Source organism: Bubalus bubalis, chromosome 12, assembly GCF_019923935.1.
Source record: "Bubalus bubalis isolate 160015118507 breed Murrah chromosome 12, NDDB_SH_1, whole genome shotgun sequence".
Taxonomy (NCBI): Eukaryota; Metazoa; Chordata; class Mammalia; order Artiodactyla; family Bovidae; genus Bubalus; species Bubalus bubalis.
The window spans coordinates 104,833,552-104,856,610 of NC_059168.1; the positions used below are offsets into that span (position 1 = coordinate 104,833,552).

General features: G+C 58.8%; 1 protein-coding gene across 1 annotated transcript; it reads right to left on the bottom strand.

The window, feature by feature from the left end:
* Positions 1-13,126: 13,126 nt before the first annotated feature.
* LOC102393636 (ficolin-2-like) lies at positions 13,127-22,604 on the bottom strand. The gene is given in 9 exon segments (XM_044926685.1): positions 13,127-13,888; positions 14,885-15,019; positions 15,881-16,010; positions 16,477-16,604; positions 17,000-17,032; positions 17,959-18,012; positions 18,442-18,504; positions 21,055-21,168; positions 22,442-22,604. Coding segments are annotated over 9 exon segments (1,092 nt in total). The 5' UTR covers positions 22,545-22,604; the 3' UTR covers positions 13,127-13,556.
* Between the last annotated feature and the right edge of the window lie 455 nt (positions 22,605-23,059).

Genomic DNA, 23,059 nt, shown 5'->3' on the forward strand with positions numbered 1-23,059 from the left:
AGGACGAGCCTTTCCCCGCACTCTGTCTTCTCTGCAAAGGTGAAGCCGGGGGTCTGCAGGGCTCCGACGAGCTCTCCATTCTCCGAGGCTGCCCGTGACTGCCCGGAGCCGCAGGGCCCAGGGGAGAGAAGCGCAGGCTGGTCCTGGGAGCCTCTGTGGAGGGCAGTGCAGGTGAGAATCTGCATGGGGCTCTGTGGCGGCTGGGGCTTCAGCTCGGGCCCGGGGAAGCAGAGACCGTGCCAGCGTCCCGGCTCTGCGTCTTCCACATGACGTTGGTGGGGACCTAACCTCACCGGTTTCTTCATTCACACAGTAACGTGACACCATGAACACCTGAGCATGCCCACGAGGCTGGCGCGACCCAGCACAAGGTCCAGCAAGCTGTGGTTTTTTGTCAACTACTATTGTTGGTGAAAATGGGGAAGGATGACCATTCAGCCCATTTCCCTGAAGGTTCCGTTCCCATTCTTATTATTGGAGCTCTCTCTTGTGGAATGAGAGTTCTTGGGCGGGGAGGGCCACGCTCCCCCAGGTGAGAGGATGCCTATTAGCTGGGAGGAGCAGATCGGACGAGGGAATACCAGGACCACTGCATCTGCAGAGGGAGCTCCCTGGGGCCACGTGAGTGGCACCCCTTGGTGGTGTGCAGTGCCCAACATGCACAGCTGGACAGGGCAGCCCTGACCAGGACCAGCATCCGGGACCTCCTAATCCTGGGCGCCAATCAGGCTACTTCTCCTTCTGAGCAGGTGATTCCCCGACTCACAACAACAGCACCTTCTCCGCCAAAGACAACGACAGACTTCTGGAAACGGTGTGATGTGGTGCCAGGCGGCTGGTGGCATGACGGTCACCCATCGGACTTGAATGGGAGCTACCTCGGGGGTCCCACGAGAGCTTTGCACACGACGTCAGCGGGTGGTGGGGGAAGCGTGCAACAACCGCACCACGGTGTTGGAGTTGAAGGTGCGGGCCACCGAGGGCAGTGCCCGCCGGCCGGGGCCCCTGGGAGTGGCCCCCTGCACACGCACGGCTGGGGGCGGCTCATCCACAGCCCTCTCCCCAGAGGGGAAGCGGGGCTCCGCCACTGTCCTCACGGGAGCGGAAGAGCCTGGGCCGGAGCCTCGCGCTCTGTGGCACCAGTGACTTCCCGCCCTCTGCCCCCACGAGGGTGAGAGCGCCTGCCACCCCAGGTCTCGCCAGGCACGTGTTCTCGATGAAGACACGTGCTTCCCCGACGGCAGGCAGACCTGGGCTGCCTTCCCCACTGCCCTGCTCTGACTGCTGGTCCCCGGCCCCCACTTGGCCGGGTGTCCCCTGGGCTGAGGGTGTTTCCGGGGCTCTGAGAGCAGAGTCTGAAGCAGGGCCCCGTGGGGACGCGAGCCGGTCCAGTCTCATGCCCCCCTGCTGTCCGCGCTGCCTGCAGGCAGTCCCACGCTCAGGCCCCGCGCGGGGCTGGAGGCCAGGCCATGTGACCGCACGTCCGAGAGTCTTCACGCTTGGCCCTTTGAGAGAGTGTCCTCTGACCCGGGCTCAGCGGTGAAGTGACCTGCGCAGGCCCAGCCCCCGGCCCAGCTGTCCCTGCAGGTCCACGCAGCCCAGGCTCACGGCCCCCATCCCCCGTAAAGTCCTCGGTGGCCTCTAGTGTTCCCAGGCAGAGTCCACACCCAACAGGGACCACCCTCCTGCCCAGACATTAAGGAGCCAGGTCTTCAAGGAAAGAAAGAGGCGATGGGGATACTGCTATGGGGGCAGAGCCCCTGATGCCGTGTTGAATCACCGCATTTCAGTCTGTCAGTTTCTGTCTTGGGGACCAGTCGGGCCTGTGGATGTGGGCCTGTCCTCAGGCCCGGGGGAAGGAGGGCCACCCCCGCCCTGTCCTGGCCTGCCCTGGTGCTGGCCTGTTCGTAACTCTTGCCTGGCTATTTGTGTCCCTGTCAGCCCTCTTGTGTCTGTTCTGGCTGCATCCTCTACTCAGAGAGAATCCAGAAAGGTCCCAGGTGGTTACTACCCCCTTGCTCCCCGAGGTCCCTTAGACGGCTCCTAGCCGGTCTAACAACCGCACAGAACCTCGGAGAAGGCAGCACATCTGGGGGAGCCGTATCCTGACATCCGAGCCGCTGCTCCTGGAACCCACGCCCGCTCGTGCGTCTCCTTCTGCTGCCCGAGGGCCTGAGATGAGCCAGAGCAGGACGGAGCGGGGCCGGCCTGCGGGCGGCACGGGGCGGGTGGCCCTCCTTCCCTCGGGCCTGAGCACAGGCCCACACCCACAGGCCCAACTGGTCCCCAAGACAGAAACGGAGAAACTGAAACGCGGTGATTCAACACGGCATCAGGAGCTCTGCCCCCACAGCAGTATCCCTATCGCCTCTTTCTTTCCTTGAAGACCTGGCTCCTTAGCATCTGGGTAGCGGGGCGGTCCCTGCTGGGTGTGGACTCTGCCTGGGAACACAGAAGGCAGCTCTTCACTCGCCAGCCCCGGGTTCTGATGCACCATCTTCCAGGGCAGCTAAGGCCTCGCCTGCACCCCCAGGAGCCACAGTCAGGACCAAGATCTGGGGTTGGGGACCCCCCACCCTGACATGCCCGTAGCATCTGTGGAAGGGACTGAGCCTGCGGCAGTGGACTGAGCCCACTGGCTCAGCTGGAAAAGGCAGGACTGGGAGTCTGACCCATGTCCCGGCCTCTCAGGCTTCCCAGGAGGCTCAGTGGTAAAGGATCCACCTGCCAATGCAGAAGACGCAGGAGAGCTGGGTTCAGTCCCTGGGTTGGGAAGATCCCCTGGAGAAGGGAACGGCTACTCACTCCAGTGTTCTTGCCTGGAGAACTCCATGGACAGAGGAGCCTGGCGGGCTACAGTCGTCCATGGGATCGTAAGAGTTAGACACAACTTAACGATCAAGCATGCACTTGGCTTCTCAGTCCTAGAACTAAGATTCTCCTGGAAAGGGCCCTCCTTTATAGATGTTATAATTAATTCGTGGAATTGAATCTTGAGCAATCCCTCTTGAGAAAAAAATAACCTAAGTGTCATATCATTATCGTGGAAGGCAAAAATAAAACTATTAAACAAGAAACATTCTTTACTTGACAAGCCAGAAAATTTTAAAGTGTTAGGTTTAAAATCTGCTTAATTGAAAGGTGGGCTGAGAGTTTAAAAAAATGATCTTCATAAATAATATGAGCCTTGCTATAATTTATTTATAAATAGTCTTTTGCTTTGGGGACTTGAGAAGATTTTATTTTTTAAAGTACTTGTGAAAATGAGGTCAAAGGTATTTGGCCGAGCAAGGGGGCTCGGAACTAACTTCACATAGTAACAAACTCACTTGCTGCCTTGCATACAGGTGCGTGTCCGTCCATAAAGGGGCCATGGAAAGGTGTAAGAGCTGGAGGGCGTCTGAAGAGCCAGGGGTCCCCAAGGAGGGAAGACGCCGGTCCTGTTTCCCCCAGGCCACCAGGGCTGCCTTCCAGGAGCAGGGCTTTGGGGCCAGCTGGGAGCCCAAGCTCAGGCCAGGCGGGTCCCTCTACGGGCCCTGCCCTCCCCTCCTGCTCCTCCAAGGGCCCAGGTCTGCGCTGGGGGAGACGGAGGCAGAGGTCTAGGTGGGGCGGGGGGGCGGGGTGTACTGTGGACAGGCCCAGGTTCTTCACTGCGTCCGTGACCTCTGGAGTGGGGCGGGCACAGGTCCAGCCTGGCAGGGACTGGCTCTGGTGGCCATGACCCCTGAAGGACCCTAGAGAGATGAACTCCACTGAGACACCGCTCGTCTGGACGGCACTGGCAGCCCGCCCAGAAGTCCGGCCGCAGGAGGAGGGTGGGCCTCCCGATCCAGGCGAGCGAGGCTAGCCTCCACCCCCAAGAAAGCCCCCACCCTGAGATGAAGTGAGAGCGCCTCCGGGGGACGGGGCGCACCCCTCCCCTGGGTCTCATTCAGGGCCCCAGAGAGGGCGGCTGATCTCAAACACAGCTAAGTCCTGCTTCAGCCGGTCACAGGCAAGGGTTCGGCACCCACGCAGCCCTGGGCTCCCTGGGCGCTGCCAGGCTCAGGCGGTGTAACCTGGGGCAGGTTGCTTGACCGCTCTGAGTCTCCTTTGTCATGTGACTCACAGACCCATGGATTGAGGATAATAAGGGGGAAACGGGGTCAGTGGGGCTCCCAGCTGGCTCAGTGGTTCGCCTGCCAGCGCAGGAGACGCAGGAGATGCCAGTTAGATTCAAGGGTTGGGAAGATCTCTTAGAAGAAACAATGGCAACCACTCCTGTATCCTTGCCCAGAAAATGGGCAGAGTAGCCTGGCAGGCTGCAGTCCACGGGGTCGCCCAGAGCCAGACATGACTGAGCGACGGAGCACGCACCCACCCAGCCTGCCCGCTGGCCGGACCTCCCAGCAGCCTCTTCCTGCTTCCAGGGCCGCCCTCCATGGCCTGACCACCTGCCGCCTCCTCCTGTACCGGCCTCTGTTCCCGGTGGGAGCGTCACAACCTGGGAGAAGCAGCCCGCTGGCTGGGGTCTGTCGTAACCGCCTCCCCACCCCAGCCGCCCTCCCTGCCCCCTCCCCTTGGGTGCCCCGTCGGGGGTGTGTCCTGGGGAGCCGGCTCTGCTGGGCACGCCGGCCAGAGCGGGGACTGGCGGGCGGCCCTCTGTCCTTCCATCGCCTGCCGCTCACAGGCGCCCGGGGTGTGAGATCAGTGCTGCGGCCAGCCTATCCGCCCTTTCTGCCTTCAGAACCCACTGGGGGAACTGGCTTCCCCCGTCTCCCTCCCAGCCTGAGGAGCATCACCCCTCCCCCCAGTAACGCTGAGCTTTGGAGCTGGGACTCGCCCCACAGCCTGAAACCAGCCTGGCAGGCTCGGCCGGGGCCCCCCTTCCCGTTTCCTTCACTATGAGGTTCAAGCTTTTCCAATGATTCCACACCTTAAGAACAGTTTACAAGAAAGGGACTTGGACAGGCCATCTGGTCAGTTTCAGGCTTGGCTGGGCCCAGGTGGAGCACAGCACTGCCCACCAGAAACGGGGTGCTGCTCAGGCTGCATTGGTGATGGCGTGGGGTGCAGGGCCAGGGCGGGGTGCTGTGCTTGGCTCCACACAGCTGCACCCTGGGGTCGGAGTTCTGCACTTGAAGGTGGCCCAGGAGGGGGCATCACTAGGATGGGAGTGACGGGCTGGGAGCAGGACTCTTAGGGGCGAGGAGGAGGGCCTGCCCGGAGCAGGAGACGGCCTGGGGCAGCATGCCACCCCCCAGAGGAGGAGCACCGCCCTGGGCGCACAGGCCCCTCTCCCCCTCCCCCTGCACCCAGAGTTATGCCCTAGCGTCTGTCCTCTCCCCGGAGAGGCAGGTCAGGAAGAGCAGGGTGACCACCTTGTCCGGGTCACCCTGGGTTCTCCCGGTTTTAGCAGTGAACATCCCACACCCTGGAAAAGCCCTCAGAGCTGGACAAACCAGGAGGGTTGGTCACCATGAGGGGAGGCTCCGTGGATGTTCAAACTGAGGCACAGGGGACTCCCCTGGCGGTGCAGTGGTTAAGACTTGGCCTCCAGCACAGGGAGTCCAGGAGCCAGGATCTCACATGCCTCGTGGCCAAAAAGCCAAAACATAAAACAGATACAGTGTTGTGACAAATTCAAGAGGGATTTTAAAAATGGTCCATGTCAAAAAATTGTAAAACAAGCAAACAACTGTATCCCAATGTTCAGCAACAGAGGAAAACCCTCGAGCCTGGACCCCCTTTCCTGAAGGCCATGGCAGCCTTCTCTTTCCTTCACTAAGTTCGATCAGTCGCTGAGTCAGGTCTGACTCTTTGTGACCCCATGGACTGTGGCCCGCCAGGCTCCTCTGCCCATGGGATGTCCCAGGCAAGAATCCTGGAGTGGGTTTCCATTCCCTTCTCCAAGGGATCTTCCCGTCCCAGGAATTGAACCCATGTCTTCTCCATTGCAGGCAGATTCTCTACCATCTGCCTGAGCCACCTGGGAAGCCCATTCTCTTCACTGGAACAGCTCTACTAGCTTAGTGAACAAAGACAAAACAAGCCCTCCCCTCCCGCCATCCCTCAGCAGGCATCTGCAAAGCCCTCTTTGGTGGGTGAATGAGTCTATGCCCCCTCAGAAGGAGTGCCCAGTCTAATGGGGGGCACCCAACAAGTGTGGTAAAGACTCACGTGGGGGTGACACGCAGAAGGGGTCCTGTGTTTCTTTCACCCGGGCCCAGCCTGACTGTCTGAGTCCATCCCGCCTCACTGCCTGCCCGGCCTGGCTGGACTCCCACGTTCATCAGACTACCTGCATGCGGACTGTCGAGGGAAGCCGTGCAGCCTCCAGCCCGACAGGCCCCTGAGAGCCCCGGTCTCCCGGCGGGGAAGCCCACGCCCCTCAGCGCACCCGTGTGCCTGCCCTGATTGTCAGAGTGGCTGTGAGCGCAGTCGTCTTGGACAGCAGTCACATCGGAAGAGCGGCGGCCGGAGCGAGGGCAGGGAGGAAGGCGGAAACGTGCTCCGCGAGCACTGCTCCTCATATGACTCGGAAGGCGGTTCCGCTGAGGGGCTTCTGGGGCTCCAAGGAAAGGCCGTGCAAATCCAGAATGTGCGTGCTTCTCGGCCTCGGCGGTCTGAGGAGGCATTACAGAGAAGAAAGAGAAGGGCTTAGGGAAGAATCGAGCCATTTGCCAGCAGGAAAAATAAAATGAAGAGTCCAGCACGCTGAGGTCTTACCAAGTCGGAAAACACCTAAGCGTCGCTAGACCCCCAGAGGAAGGGATGGAACTTTCTCAAAGCTCTTGAGTTCCAAAGAGCAGTGAAGTGTCTTTTATTTTTGGAATAGGATGACTCAGCCTTGGGAGTAAGATCTTTCCTGCCCAAGCCTGGGCGCTCAGAGCAAACTCATGTTAAGATGGCAGATCCGGGGAGGCGTGGAGGCAAAGGAGCAAGGAAGGGACCGGACATGTCTCAGGACAGAGGAGCCGGGCTCCGGGGAGGGCGAGGAGGGCCTGGATCACTGCAGGGTTACCAGCCCCCCAGGCCCTGTGGGACCATGGCAAGTTTGTATGGCATCACGAGCCTGAGATCTGAAGTTGTGTATTAAGCAGACAGCTGTCACTTACCTTTACAAAGAGGTGGCCCGGGGGAGGGACAGAGAGCAGGGAGGCGAGAGGGGCGACCCGCAACCTCGCCCTTGTCCTAAATCCAGCTCTGGGCTCTGAGCCCACCTTCCTCAGGCAACTTCCTATCCATTTCTTCTGCCGCCCTGGAGCTACTCAGCTTATTGTCACAGTGACTAATCAACCATATGGGTGGGGGGGCGGCCAATTATCTGATTCCTGGAGCCTCTCAGGAGGCTGCAAGCGCCCCCGCCGCCCCCTCCCCACTCGAATATGTGGCACACGTTCCAGCCAGGAAGGCGGGAGAGCCCGGAACCATCTGGAAATGTCCATCTGTCCCAAGGGAGTGAGCACAGCCCTCCCAGAGTCCTGTGCCTGCAAGAGAGGTGTCCTACATTTTAATTGGGGTTGAAATAGAAATCGTTAGATTTCGGGGACGAAAGCGAGGCGCAGCTGCTCCAGTCCATGCTTTTGGCTTTTGGACGGAGCAAGGACCAGCGCCCCTGCAGCCCCGGATGGACACCCACTCCCTCCTGCCCCAGCGCCCTGTGGGCGGGGAAACCTGCTGCCCCCTTGGGCCACTTTGAAGCGAGGCCGGAGTGGCTGTCTGACCTCGGGGGCACCCCTGCCCGTGCATTTGGCCCTGCTTCTCGGGAGAGCGCTTCCACCAGGTGGCCGGGTGCCCAGGGCCACAGATGTCCACGCCGGGTGCCCACCACCCTCGGACAGGCCCCATAGACCGGTGGCCTCGACAGGGGAGCTGAGGACAGAGACAGCTTCTGAAAATGGAACAGAAGACTGTGCTCACCCAGTAGGCTGTGAGGCTCTCGGGGCGGCGGCCACATAACTGAGCAGAGCTTTCTGGGTCTGACAAGCGCGGGTGTCGTGAGAGGCCAGGGTGACTCCTGGTTGCTCGGCTGATAACTCGTGTGACTTAGACAGAAATGTCCTCCCTGAATTAGCTCTGCTCTGCCCTCCTGCAGCACCTCTGTCTCCTTCCACACAAGCTCTGCTTGATGGTCCAGAAGTCCGGGGCTTTCATTTGCTTGCCCTGAAATCATCCACAAGTGCATTTAGCCCTGAAGATAGCATATTAGTGGGTTCCAAGCCCAGCTGTTCCTCAGAGCCATCTGGGGAGGCACTTAAAATGCAGATTCAGACGCCAAAACAAGTTACATGCCAGTCACCAGATGGATGGGCCAGAGGCGGTGGGCTCAGCCACTCAGCCAGCTCCGACTCTGCAACCCCATGAACCGCAGCACGCCAGGCCTCCCTGTCCATCACCAACTCCCGGAGCTTGCTCGAACTCATGTCCATCGAGTCGGTGAGGCCATCCAGCCATCTCATCCTCTGTCGTCCCCTTCTCCTCCCACCTTCCATCTTTCCCAGCATCAAGGTCTTTTCAAATGAGTCAGCTCTTCGCATCAGGTGGCCAAAGTATTGGAGTTTCAGCTTCAGCATCAGTCCTTCCAATGAATATTCAGGACTAATTTCCTTTAGGATGGACTGGTTGGATCTCCTTACAGTCCAAGGGACTCTCAAGAGTCTTCTCCAACACCACAGGTCAAAAGAATCAATTCTTTGGCACTCAGCTTTCTTTATGGTCCAACTCTCACATCCAAACACATCCATTAGACAGCTAATTGCGAGAAGGGAACGACAGGGGATGAGATGGTTGGATGGCATCACCGACTCAAGGGACATGAGTTTGAGTAAGCTGCGGGAGTTGGTGATGGACAGGGAGGCCTGGTGTGCTGCAGTCCATGGGGTCGCAGTAAGTCAGACACGACTGAGCACCTGAGCTGATGCCCTGCAGGGTGGGTCACATGGTCTTCAGGGCACTAGCCCACTGTGGCCCCCTTTGCCTGTCAAAGCACTTAAAGCTACTCTCCTCCACCTCACCCCAGACTCTGTGCCCACATTTCTGTTTGGCACCAGTGAAGAGAGGCTGAGTTTCAGCAATAACACGCCAAGAGGGATAAAGGCTACGCAATTGCACAAGAGCAGCATCTGGCCGCGTGTTGAATAAAGACAAAAAGTGTGTGCAGGACAAGGGGGCGCTGAAGCCACAGGGTGGTGAGCTTACAGGGGCCGGAGGACCCTCCTGGTCAGCGGGAGAGGGCAGGGATGCCTACAGGGGCCGGAGGACCCTCCTGGTCAGCGGGACAGGGCAGGGGTGCTTACAGGGGCCGGAGGACCCTCCTGGTCAGCGGGAGAGGGCAGTGAGCTTACAGGGGCCGGAAGAGCCTCCTGGTCAGTGGTAGAGGGCAGGGATGGACGGGGTCCTCAGACACGAACACCCCAGGAGTAGGGAAAGTGTCCCCAGCAGAAGCTGGAAGAGGGAAAATCGGGCAATAAAAATATTCACTAATAAGAGAGAAGTGATGAGAACAAGCCTGGGAGAGTGACCCGCCCATGGAAACCTTGCGGTGGGGCCTTGCCCCCTCTCCTGCTCAGGAGCAGGTGCTGGGAACAGACCGGGGGCGTTGCTTAAATACAACCCCTCTGCCTCCCCCACCAGGTGCCAGGGCAGCTGTTCTAACCATCACTGAGTTTTGAGGATTTGAGTCTGATAGGCACTTGTGTTTAGGAAAGAGTCTGCTTTTCTAAAATACATTTGATATCTGAAAGCTACATATTCAAAAACTTTGCCTAATTTTTCACATTCGACATACGCATCTCCTTTTTTAAGACTTGCAAATCTTAATAGTCACTTTTAAGGGTCTTTGAATACTACAAATCTAGTTCGTTAAGCCTTCAAAACTTTGAATTGTGATAATAAGGATAATGTATTCAATTTCTTCTTAGGCATTTCAATTGCCCAGCGGACAAAACCTTCTTAGTACTAATTAATTTTTAGAAATCTAATGATTTCACTTACAAATGCAATGAACCCAGAGTTTCTTACTTATTCCAGTACTGTGAATAAATGTCCTAAGATTTCTAGATAGCATTACAAGGCTAAGCCAACTGGATAATTACATATTTAACTCTGGAATTATGAGGCTTTCTTTACAATAGACCAGGTTCTTTAAACCTTAAGGGACCATGAGATTCCAAAGCTATCCAGATTTCTTAATATGAAAGTCAGAATTTCATGGCTTTTGGTATATTAATCACTTCTAGACTTACAAGTCTTCCTGGGTTTATAAGATGTTTACCTATTAAGGAAGAAAAGTGCAGTTTTAACTAGTGGGCTTTACTTCTGATGAAAGGTGGCGGTCAGCACCTCATGGGGTCTGGTCAGCCCTTGGTGGGCTGCAGGGACCCCTCCTCAGTTACTGAGTTAGTGACCGTGGACGCCAGGAAAAGACGTGCAGGTTGCCAGCCTTCCTAGATCTACGGCGTGCACTTTCTTTACAAATAGTTGTAAAAGTGTGAAGTAAGTGTGTACACAAAAGTCCCTAAGAGGAAAGTGAGGTCTGGCTGCTTTTGTTACTGTGCGGCCCACGGGCTTGTCATCACCGCTCAGAATCCCAAAGGCCCGCGGGGTCCCTGTCGCCGGCCCCTCCCCCCCAAGTACACACAGCCTCTTGTCTTCCCGGTTTACGTTTACCACCCAAGCTGCTGCTGTTGCTCAGCCGCTCAGTCGTGTATGACTCTTTGCGACCCCACGGACTGCAGCATGCCAGGCCTCCCTGTCCATCACCAACTCTCAGAGTTTTCTCAAACCCATGTCCATTGAGTCAGTGATGCTATCCAACCATCTCATCCTCTGTCGTCCCCTTCTCCTCCTGCCTTCAATCTTTCCCAGATCAGGGTCTTTTCAGATGAATCAGTTCTTCATACCAGGTGGCCAAAGTATTGGAGTTTTAGCTTCAGCATCAGTCCTTCCAATGAATCTTCAGGACTGATCTCCTTTAGGATGGACTGGTTAGATCTCCTTGCAGTCCAAGGGACTCTCAAGAGTCTTCTCCAACACCACAGTTCCAAAGCATCAATTCTTAGGCGCCCAGCCCTTTATGGTCCAGTTCTCACGTAGGGCAGGTGGTCGTCCCAAAGTCTGCTGGTCTCTTTAACTTGGAAGCCAGCCTGGTGGGCACAGAGCCAGCAGCACGCCCGCCCCTCAGCCCGGCGTCTCCCCAGCCGCCGTCCTGTGTCTCCATCCTGGATGTGGTCACAGCTGTCCAGCACCCGCACCCCCCCCCCACCCCCCGCTGCGCAGCATCGGACACAGCTGTCTCTTCGTGACTATCCGCCCTCTTCCGGGGGCCTCGGGTAGTTGCCAGCCTGGGGCTGTTGTGAAGAGTTTGGCCATAGGTTCTCCTGGCCATCATCCCTGAGGCACACGACGGTCATTTCCACGTCAGGCAGTGGAACTGCCAGGTATGGGCCTGTGTGTCTTCTGCTCTAATAATTAACACCAAACTCGTTCCCAAGTTGGTGGCGTCAGCTCACACTGCTGCCGCAGTATACGTAATCCCCCCAGCCCTGCCCCATCACTGACACTCAGTGTGGTCAGGTTTCCAAATTTTATCACTCCTGATGAGTGTGGAATAGCATCTCATTTTGGTTATAATTTGCAACAAAATAGAGAAGCTTTTTATAAGTGTATTGGTCCTGTGGGTATCATTTTTTATGAAGTGTCTGTTCAAATCTCTTAACCCTTCTTATTAAGCGATTAAAACTCTGTTGATTGGTAGAAGTTCTTTGGGCTTCACTGGTGACTCAGCAGTAAAGAATCTGCCTGCAATGCAGGAAGTGTGGGTTCAGTTCCTGGATGGAGAAGATCCCCTGGAGAAGGAATGGTTACCCACTCTGGTATACTTGCCTGGAGAGTTCCATGGATAGAGGAGCCTGGCGGGCTGCAGTCCATGGTGTCACAGAGAATCAGACATGACTTAGCGACTAAGCAACAAGAAGAGTTCTTTAAATACTCTGGTTGTGAGATCATGCTGGTTTTTTTTTTTTTAATGGGTCATGGTAGACTGAATATGCTCCCCCTGCTAAAGAGCTCCTGCCTGATCCCCAGGACTGGAAGTGCATCGCCTTACACGGCGACAGGGGCTTGGCAGAGGTGCTTAAGTGAAGGATCCGGAGGTGGAGAGAGGGCCTGTGACGCCCTAACCCTAACCCTAACCCAGGTGGGCCCAGCCGGATGCCAGAGTCCTTCAGAGCCTAGGGGGCCTCCCCGCTGCACCCAGAGGGCTGCGCTCCTGCTGCCCTGAAGATGAGGAGGGCCCTGAGCCAAGCAGGGCCAGGAGCTCCGGAAGCTGGAACCGCGAGAAAGCACGCTCCCTGGAGCCTAGAGAAGGAACCAGCACTCGAGCCAACTTGCTTCTAGTCCCGTCACACCCGTGCCAGACTTCTAGCCTACACAGCCCTGTGATAACACATTTCCCTCGTGCTTTAAGCCCCTGAAGTTTTGGTAATGAGTTGAGGCAGCAGTAGAAAGCTAGCAACCTACGTGTGACAAAGGGCGTCGCTGGGAGCCCAGCAGTAAAGGGCCTGCCTGCCAGTGCCGGACCTGCAGGAGGCCCGGGTTCAGTCCTGGGTCGGGAAGATCCCCGGGAGGAGAGCACAGCAACCCACTGCAGTATCCTTGCCTGGGAATCCCATGGACAGAGGAGCCTGGCGGGCTACAGTCCATGGGGTCGCAAAGAGCTGGACGCAGCAGCACACGCACACGCGTGTCACAAGGGATTTCTGTCCCTGGGTGAGTTTCCTTCCGGTTCCTACGCAGTCCTTTGAGAAACAGAGGCTCTTGAGTGAATGCGGCTGAACCCATCGACCTTTCCCTTTCCACCTGGCCCCTCTGCAGTCTCGGTTAAGAGGCGTCTCACTGGCCTGAGAGACAGAGAAGTCTCCTCCGTCTCCCATCAGGCTGTTGAGCTTCGCACCCTGAGGTCTCCGATGGTCCAGGGACCAAGGCCTGTGCGGAGGGAGGCTCCTGCCCCCGGGGTTTAGCATGTGGCTGCCCAGGTGCCCTCGCTCTGCTAGGCAGACGCAGCCCCTGTCCCGTGCAGACCTGTGTTTGGCATTTCAACGGCTCTCGGGGGAGGCTGGCCCAGAGCACGCACTGCACCGACTGGAAGCAGAAAGCCCCTATTTATAGCAAATGCCCCTCCTTTTAATGAGAGTCTTCTAGTCTCACAGTGACCTGTTTAAAAGCATGTGATGTCAGGAGTGAGGCGGGAGGAGGCAGGAGCCTTTAGGGGACGGAGGGCACCGCCCCGTCTATTAACAGCGGGAGCTTAAGGCTGCAGCTGATGCTTGGGGGACATTGGGGACTGCATGTGCTACGGGGGGGCCCGAACTGCCCCTGGCTCGGCCGGGTCAGAAGCCCCTGCAGCAGATCGGCTGTGGGAGAAATGCTCAGAAAAGCTCAAGTTCAAGGACGCAAACGAAAACCGGCAGGAAAAAGTATGTCAGAAAGCAAACTCTTTAAAACCGTGGTTCTTCTGGTGAGGCTGTGGGGCTCGGAATTCAGATGCCGACAGGAGAGACTAGACCCTGTGGGCCTTACAAGCGGAGGCAGAGGGGTGGCGGGGCACGCGGGGGCCGGGCCCTCGCCGGGGAGGGAGCGAAGCCCGTGGGGCGGCGGGCTGCAGGTGGCCGCAGCTTCGTCCCCGACACCCTGTGGCTGTACTTGGACCGGCCCCACGACTTCCAGTTGATTCCGTTGGCGTAGCTCGCGTGCGGCCCCCCGAGGTAGCGGCCGTTCAGGTTGGAGGAGTGGCAGGTGTGATACCACCAGGCCCCCTGGAACTGCGCGGCGCAGCTGGAGGGGCTCTCGTCGTTGTCGCGGTCTTTGGTGGAGAAGGAGTGATTTCTGTGGTCCGTCAGGGAATCACCTGCTCGGGGAGGGGAGGGGGAGGAGTGGGGTGTCACTGGTCCTAGAGGGAGCCGCCGTCGGGGGGCCCTGCCGCCCACCCAGCGCGCCTCCCTCTGGAGACCCCCAGGGGGCTGAGAGCCCACCTCGGCCGTGGGGCAGAGGGCGCCTCCTGGTCCCGGAACTCTGCACAGGGCGCGAGCCTCCCTCCAGCCTCACCCGTTTCCTCCTGGCTCTCCAGAGACCCCCAGGACCTTGGGGCCCTCTCTTCCCCAAGCCTGCGCCTCTCTCCTGGGCCCTGCCCCCTCCCACTGGCTTGCCCTGGTCGTCCCAGGGGCCCAGCACCACCTCACCGGGGGCCCTGGCTCCAGCTACAGTCCCGGGCGTGCAGCTCCCCTCTGGCCCCAGCAGTATCCACGCCCCCCACGCCTGCCTGGGCCTCACCTACACCATGGGTCAAGGGTCCCTGCCCTGCTCCTTTCTTGGCGGCTCAGAGGAGGCCATGTGTGTCAAACAGGTGCCTGAAGGCTCCCGTTTGCCATCCCCTCCGGCATCCCCGAGGGCCTTACTCTCTGGAGCTCTGCTTCAACACAGTCCAGCACGCACCTGGCCCCGTTTCTGAACACGAGTGCACCCTGGAAGCTCCAGGATGCGCCGCAAGAAACGCCTTGCCACAGTCTGTGACCAGGGGGTCTTTCTGGCAAAGAACATCCCACAGGGTTGGTGTTCTGTGGAGCCACTTGGGAACAGGGCTCTAAGGCCTCCTGTGAGATGACCGTCCTCTCCCAGGTGTTAGCAGGACGGGGTCAGTGACCTCAGAGCATCACGGGCCCCCACGTTACACAGAAAAGCAGGCACCTTCTTGTCTGCAATACAGATGGGGAAGCCGGGCCCCGAGAAGGGAGCCCCCAGCCCAGGGTCTCTTGGGGAGACAGAGCCAGGACGCCCAGCAGCTTCTCTGCTTCCCCAACCCCGAGCTGAAGCCCTGGCCCCTGCGGTGCCCCGTGCAGACTCTGACCTGCACTGCCCTCCACAAAGGCTCCCAGGACCAGCTTGTACTTCTCAGCTTCATCCGCCATCCTGAATGACTGGTACTTGGCAAATCAGTGGTTGCCTTCAAAGTCCATGAGGTCTACCCGGAGCTCACTGGTTCCTGTTGAAGGAAGGTGGTCAGGTCTAAGCAGAAGGGACCCTCTGCCTCCAGGCAAAGGAGGTGAGAATTTGGGTAAATTCTGGAGGGGTGTCTGAACTTGGCATCCGGGGATAATTCAACAGGGAAGGTGTGAGAGGCTTGTGGATGCGAGGCTCCGGGGAGGGCTCCCTGACTTCCGACGGCTCCCCTTCTCTTCCACCAGCCTCGCCCATAATCCCACGGTTGGTGTTCCTTGAATGGAATGAAGCCTCACACTACTGGAAACCCTAAATTCTCCTGCAAACCGCTGTGAATGCCAGGGCAGGAAAGTGTATTTGTATTCGTTTCTTTTGCAAGAATTTCAGGCACATGAGTGGACACCTTCAAGGTTGCCCTGAGGTAGTGGAAGAATTTAAAATAGGATTCACAGGTTTACAGTTGAACTCAGGACCACCCGTAAGGCTGATTCTATGAAACAGAGCAGTGGGCTGAGGGGGTCCGTGTCGGGACCCCCATGTGCAGTGACCGGGAGAAGAAGGGAAGGGGCTCCGTGGGCCTCAGAGCCCAGTTTCAAGCAGGACTGACGACTGGAAGAGAGAGGAGGGCCACCCCGGTCCAGACGGCCTCCTTACCACTTCTTCCTCTCCAGTTCTAAGGTCTGATTGGTCCTGAGACCAGAAGACATCTTCCCTCCAATAACCCCCCTTCTCCCGATTCTGACCCTCAGAGAGTCTGAGACGCGCGCCCCCGCCAGGCATAGCCTTCCTGCTGTCAGAGGGGAGCACGCGGTGGGCGAGGCCTTCTGCTCCACACGGCCCAGGCCTAGGGTCAGGAGCTGTGGGCTGCAGCCCCCCAACCACAGAGCCCCCGCCGTGGCCCTACCCTGGGCGGTCAGGGCTTGGATGTTGTCATTCCCCAGCCAGAACTCGCCCAGCTGACTGCCGAAGCCCTGCTTGTATGCGGTCCAGGTCCGGAAGAAGTCCACAGAGCCGTCCTTCCTTCGCTGGAAAACCTGTGCATGGAGTGGGGAGCTGGGAGACAGGCCCCTGCTGCCGTCCCCCCGCGGGGCGCCCCGCCACCCGTGAGCACAGCACCGGTAGCTCACAGTGCTCCACAGGCTGGGGCCCCAGATGTGGGTCTCATCAGAGACCCCGGGGACCGTCGGGGGAGCACCTACACGTGGCCAGGGAGATCATGGAGACTCAGAGAGCGCAGGCGACAAGCCCAAAGCCACACATCTGGAGAGGAGTGGGCCCTTCTGGGCCTCAGCCCATGGCCCGGGGTTACAGGCCTCCTTGCCCCTGCCCCAACATTTCTGCTTCTCCCGACCTCAGTGACAGGGTGGGGTCAGCCTGAGCGTGGGGTTAGACAGTCTCACAAAGGCCTCTAAAGACTGATCTCCCACCAGAGGAGCCTCCCGGACACGCCCACCACTGCCCACAGGCCACGTGGCCGTCTCTGGGACCCCGGCAGCTCACGGTCCACCCCCCGCCGTCTGTGTCCATGTCACACAGCACGGTCAGGGGCCGGCAGTCGGGCAGGTAGATGGTGTGCCATCCACTCAGAAAGTGTCCCCTGGTGAGCAGCTCCTTGCAGGTCCGAGGTCCTGGGAGGGGAAATGGGGGGATGGATGCCAGGTCAGGAGCCTGGGCAGGGCAGGGGCAGCAGAGGGGGTGGAGGAGGGGACACCTGCCTGGGGGACGGTGGCACCGAGGCCTGGGACAGACGGAGACCACCCTCACCTCCCGGAGCTGTCCCCACCGTGGTCTGGGCACCCCGCCTTCCAGGGAAAGTTATAAGGCCCCCCAGGAAGACCGCTGTGGAAGACACATGCCATTCAGCCAATAGCTGCCTGTAACTGGGGAGTGCAGAGAGTGTTTCATCTCTGGATGCTAGAACCGGAGTCTGTGCAGATGGTCTTCTGGTCAACGTCCCCCACGGGAGTGGGTTCTGGCTGAGGTCCAGGGGTTGGGGGTTGGGGGTCGGCGTGTGTGTGGTCACCTGTGGCACACAAATGCAGCTGCCCCGGCTCTCCTGTTGTGGGAGAGAGGACACGCATGTCACACGTCTGGAAACAGCCCCGTGCCCCTCACCCCCTCTGCTCCGTGAACACGGCACCCACAGTGGAAACCGTCGCCCAGCTTTTCAGGAAGGACAGCCCCCAGCCCTGGGCAGCGGTTCCGAGACTCAGCCGCGGGGCTCGCTGGGAGAACTGGCTGGACCGCCATACTGGCCGCCTCTCCTGGGCTTTGAGGCTCCCGGCACTGAGGGTCAGCTCCTCCGGGCCCGTCACTTTCCACCATCAGAGCCTCTGGTCGTGGAAAGTCCTGGGGGCATTTGGGGTATGCTTGGCCCCACAGCGCACTTTTATTTGTCGTCAAAGCATGTGACTGTGTCTTGTGAGTGCTCAGTCGTATCCGACTCTTTGCGACCCCACGGACTATAGCCCGCCAGGGTCCTCTGTCCACGGGGATTCTCCAGGCAAGAATACCGGAGGGGGTTGCCATGCCCTCCTCTGGGGGAATCTTCTCAACCCCGGGATCGAACCCATGTCTCTTGCATCCCCTGCACTGGCAGGCGGGTTCCTTGCTGCCAGCGCCGCCTGGAAGCCTGACTGTGTCTTTGTATTTTACCTTTTCTTACTCTTAGAAATTTTTAAATAAATGGGCATAAATCAGAAAAAAAAAAAGTGAAACCTCCACAGTCATGCACTAAGTCAGTGTTGCCAGTCTCCCCTGGGCAAGACTGGCAGCCGCTGGCCCCTCCAGCCTCCAACCACCAGGACCGCCCCTCTGCCCCCACCCATGGGCTGGACGGGCGGGGCCAGGGGCATGGTCTGAGCTCCTCGTCCAGACGTTCTCCTGGGCCCCGGGGCACCTCCTGTGACCCAGGCCTCGGGGACCACCCCCCCAGCCCCCTGCAAAGCCTGCCGGGTGCCCCCGGGGAGGGGAGGGGCTCACCTTTCTCTCCACGTGCACCCTTCTCTCCACATGCACCGTTCTCCCCTTGGGCTCCTGGGGACAGACAGGGGATGCAGAGGATGCCTGTCGGTGGACAACGACCCTCCGCTCTGGAAGCCACCCCAGGCTCAGTTCTTCGGAGGGTGGGGGTGGGCGTGAGGCTGAGCCACACGCATGCTCCACGGCTCACACAGCTTTCAGATGCCTGGGTCTTGGTGGAGCTGGTGGGCTGCTGGGGACGTGAGGCCTGGGATCCTTCCCTGGGTCACAGCAGGCTGCTGGGGACCCGGGACCCTGGGCCAGTACACGCGCCGCCTTGAGGCTCTCAGGACGCGGGCGGTAAGACAGGCGCATGTCTCTCCCACCGCCCTCCCGCTCTGTCTCTCCCCTCTCTCTCTCCGCCTCCCCGCCCCTCTCGGTCTGACTCTCCGTCTCTGTAGACAGGCCCTGGGGTCCTGCTGGGCGGTCGCAGCTCTTCATCACCTGTGCTTCCTTTGGGTCCGGCCGGCCCTGCCTTCCCAGGGGCTCCCGGTGAACCTCGTTCTCCTGTAAATCCAAAAGACACATCACTGAGAAAGGCCATCTGAGGCACCCTACCTGAGCTCTGTCTGCCCTGAGAAATAAAGTCCTGACCCTCCCATCCCGGCTCCAGTATCCTCAGGGTCTCTGCCACCGGGACCCAGCCCGAGGGTGATACCAGAGACTAGGGGACAAAGCACTGTGGCCCCCAAGGCAGACAGCCAGCACCCCAGGGTGCCACCGGCTTCCGGCTCCTGCAGGCCTCTGTGTAGCAGGCCCAGGTCCACGCCACCGCACAGAGCTCTGCCGTCTAGTCGGAGGCTGGGGCCAGGAACACGTCCTCACAGACCCTATCGCACAGGGACACCTGGAGACGCGAGCCTCGGGCCCAGCTCTCTGTGCTCCACCCTGGATGCAGGGGAGAGCGTTAGCTGCTCAGTCATGTCCGACTCTTTGGAACCCCACGGACTGTAGCCCACCAGGCTCCTTGTCCATGGAATTCTCCTATCAAGAATACTGGAGTGGGTTGCCATTCTAGGAGTCAAACCCAAGGATCTCATGGATAGCAGGCAGATTCTTTACTGTCTGAACCACCAGCAAAACTCAGATGCAGGGAGGTCAAACACAATTACATATCCCTCCGGGGAGGTTCCAACTCCACCTCCAGAGGGGAAGTGTCAGCAGCCTGAAGCCCCAGTTCAGTTCAGTTCAGTCGCTCAGTCGTGTCCGACTCTGCGACCCCATGGACTGCAGCACACCAGGCCTCCCTGTCCATCACAAACTCCCGGGGCTTGCTCAAACCCATGTCCACTGAGTAAGTAATACCATCCAACCATCTCATCCTCTGTCGTCCCCTTCTCCTCCTGCCTTCAATCTTTCCCAGCATCAGGGTCTTTTCCAATGAGTCAGCTCTTCGCATGAGGTGGACAAAGTATTGGAGCTTCAACTTCAGCATCAGTCCTTCCAATGAACATTCAGGATTGATTTCCTTTAGGATGGACTGGTTGGACTCCTCGCAGTCCAAGGGACTGTCAAGAGTCTTCTCCAAAACCACAGTTCAAGAGCATCAGTTCTTCAGCCCTCAACTTTCCTTTTGGTCCAACTCTTATATTCATACATGACTACTGGAAAAACCATAGCTTTGACTAGACAGATCTTTGTCGGCAAAGTAATGTCTCTGCTTTTTAATATGCTGTCTAGGTTTGTCATAGTTTTTCTTCCAAGGAGCAAGTGTCTTTTAATTTCATGGCCGCAGTCACCATCTGCAGTGATTTTGGAGCCCAAGAAATAATGAGGCCCAGGTCTGCATTATTAACCTTGGCAGGAGGCTAGGACCACCCAGGGCCCCTTCCCCTCCTCCCAGGCACTGATGGGAGGGTCAGGAGAGGCTGCCCCAGGCTCAGCAAAGGGAAGGGCAGGGGTCTACCAACAGGCTCACTCCCCTGGGGAGTGGGGTGTGGGGGTGGGACAGAGGGGTAGGGCCGCTTCTGCTTGGGGCCAAGTAAACACAGCCCCTGGCGGGCAGCAGACCAGACGTGCCCTCCTCCCAGGGTCCCCCAGCAGAACCCTGTCTTGGAGCCCATTTTAGGGCCACAAACCTTGTAAGGGGGGTCGCCACGTGGGCAGATGTGTGGAGTGCTGGGGGCCCTCACACTGGGTGGAGACCCAGCTCCTCCCTCCCTGGCCATGCTTGGCTGCTCGGAGCCCCGGGTTTCTCCTCTGAGGCGCAGGGAGGAAAACCTGGGGCCCCGGTTTCCAGGTGAGCACACTGGGTGCTTGAGGTGCAGAGCTCCTGCCAATGGTCATGGTAAAACCAGTCCTGATCAAGGGCCTGGAAACGCATCTCCATGAGAAGACACCCAGACGTGAGCTGAGAAGAGCTGAGACCAGCGTCCTCCTCTGAGGACGGGCAGTGCCAGGGGGCGCCGGGGTCACCTCCGGGCAGAACCCATGACCCAAACTTCCCAACCGAGATGCCCCAGGGGGCACAGCCCTGCTCGGGCTCCAGTCTGAGAAGAGCCGGAGCTCGGTGGCCCCATCGCCGCCTGGAGCTCATACCCTTCAGTCCATCGGCCCATCCCTGCCCAAGGCATGCACCCTTCAGTCCATCGGCCCCATCCCTGCCCAAGGCATGCACCCTTCAGCCCATCGGCCCCATCCCTGCCCAAGGCACACACCCTTCAGTCCACCAGCCCCTTGCCCGCCTGGAGCTCATACCCTTCAGCCCACCGGCCCCGTCCCCGCCTGGGGCACGCACCCTTCAGTCCATCGGCCCCATCCCTGCCCAAGGCATGCACCCTTCAGTCCATCGGCCCCATCCCTGCCCAAGGCATGCACCCTTCAGTCCATCGGCCCCATCCCTGCCCAAGGCACACACCCTTCAGTCCACCAGCCCCTTCCCCGCCTGGAGCTCATACCCTTCAGCCCACCGGCCCCGTCCCCACCTGGGGCACGCACCCTTCAGTCCATCGGCCCCATCCCTGCCCAAGGCATGCACCCTTCAGTCCATCGGCCCCATCCCTGCCCAAGGCACACACCCTTCAGTCCACCAGCCCCTTCCCCGCCTGGAGCACGTACCCTTCAGTCCAACGGCGCCCGCCTCTCCCTTGGGCCCTGGGGCTCCAGGCAGCCCTGGGCAGCCTCGGAGGATGGATAGCTTGTCGGAGCCCTCCAGACCCACCAGCTTCACCTCTGCAGAGAAAGGCGGAGTTGGGGTCAGGGCGCTCGTCGCAGGGCCAACGACAGGCCGCCTGAGCCAAGAGTGTCTTCCACAAGGCGACCTGGTCCCTCGGCTCTGGCTGGTGTCACTGGTCTCAGATGAAGGGTCAGCCTGGCAGCGAGCTTCCTGCCTCTGCTGGGCACTGGTCAGATGGGGAGGCCATGCCTGGGCATGGAATCCACCCGGCCCGATTCCCAGCCCCCCACCTCCATGCTGTGTGTCTGGGCAAGTCACTCAACCCCTCTGAGTTCTGGGCATCCAAATGGGGACAAAAATAAAGCTGTGGGGAGCATGAGATCAGATAATGCAGATTTTTAGATTCTTGGTACACTTCACGGCATGTACTTCCACTACATGCCAACAATAACTATTTATAAGACTTGGGGGTTGGGGGCAGCATAACATTTTCAACCCCAGACCCCGGACTTGTGACCATAGAGCTCCTGGATTGGAAGGGGTCCCTGTAGGTCCCCCCAGAGAGAAGATGCATTTGATCTAAGAACACAGAGCAAATTCCAGTAGAACAGGGACCAGGGGGTCATTTCATTTTTGGGAAAAAAAGAAAAATTAGTTTTGTTGATTTCAAAACTAAAACATCCTCACGAGAGACAACTTAGAGTGTGTGGGAGTCAGCCAGGCACAGAGACAGTGCAGACACGGGAGCTGCTGCTGTGGAGTCTGTCTCCACCAGAGATGCTCTCAGGGGAACAAGTTTATGCTTCCCCCACAAATACATCCTCAACTCACGGCGAGGCTGGTCTGTCCTCGGGGAAACCTCTTTCCAGGCGTGGGCCCAGCCCCCTGCACGGATCGGATTGGAAGGGAGGCCACCCACCCTTAACACCTTGAACCTGCCAATTCACACTCTGACGTGAAAGCTGAAAATCTGCAGTAACAAACCCCAAGGGAGCGTGAGAGCCCTGGGATTAGAGAACCTTTCTGAAAAGTCCAGGAGAAGACAGGAAGCAGGGGGCATTGTCCTTCTTGGCTGCAGAGCCGAGACCCAACTGGACGCTCCGTGGAGCAAATTCGAGGCTTGAGAGGGAGACAGCCCCGGATTAAATTCCCGCTCCTCCCGCATGGCCTTGGGCTGTTCGATGTCTCCTAGTCTGAGGATGAAGCTGAGCTGCAGCTGAGCTGCTGAGTCTTCAGAAGGTGCAGATAGAGGGTTTCACCCTGGATGCTACCTGTGGTCAGTGAGTGGGGAGCTCCAGCATTCAGGGGCCGGAAACAGGTCCATCTCACCTGGACATGTGTCTGCAGCCTGGGCAGTGAGGGTCCCAAAGCACAGGCACACGAGGAGCAGGCCACCGGGCCCCAGGGCCCCGGCCGCGCCTCCCAGCTCCATGTCCTGCGGTCCGTGCCCGAGCTCTTGTGGACAGTAGAAGCCAGCCCTTGCCTGGGCCTGCGGTTTCCCCACTACAGGGGGATGCCCACTTCCTCCTGCCTCTTTGCTTACACCCACAGGAGGTGCCAGAGGATGGCAAAGGGCATTTCCTTCCCTCTGGGCCCCACCAGGCTGCCCACTGAATTGGGCTCACTTCTGCTGGCAGGATACCCTGTTGCCGGTTGAGAGAGCTCCCAGGACCCCTGCGTTGGAAGGGGTCTGCCTTCTTTGTGGCTTAAGGAAAGTTCCATCCCCAGACCCCCTCCTTATCACCCAGCTCTGCCCAGGCAACACACCGAGGCTTTGACTGGGGTATGAGGAGCAGCAAGACCCCTCCCTCCCTCACCTGATTTCCAGAATGTTCTAATGACTGAGCACCTAACACAGGGGAAGAGAAAAAAAAAGTCCTGAGTGCTTCTTAAGTGCCAAATGCTACTCACACCAGCCCCATTCGGAAAACACTATGATCTGAATTT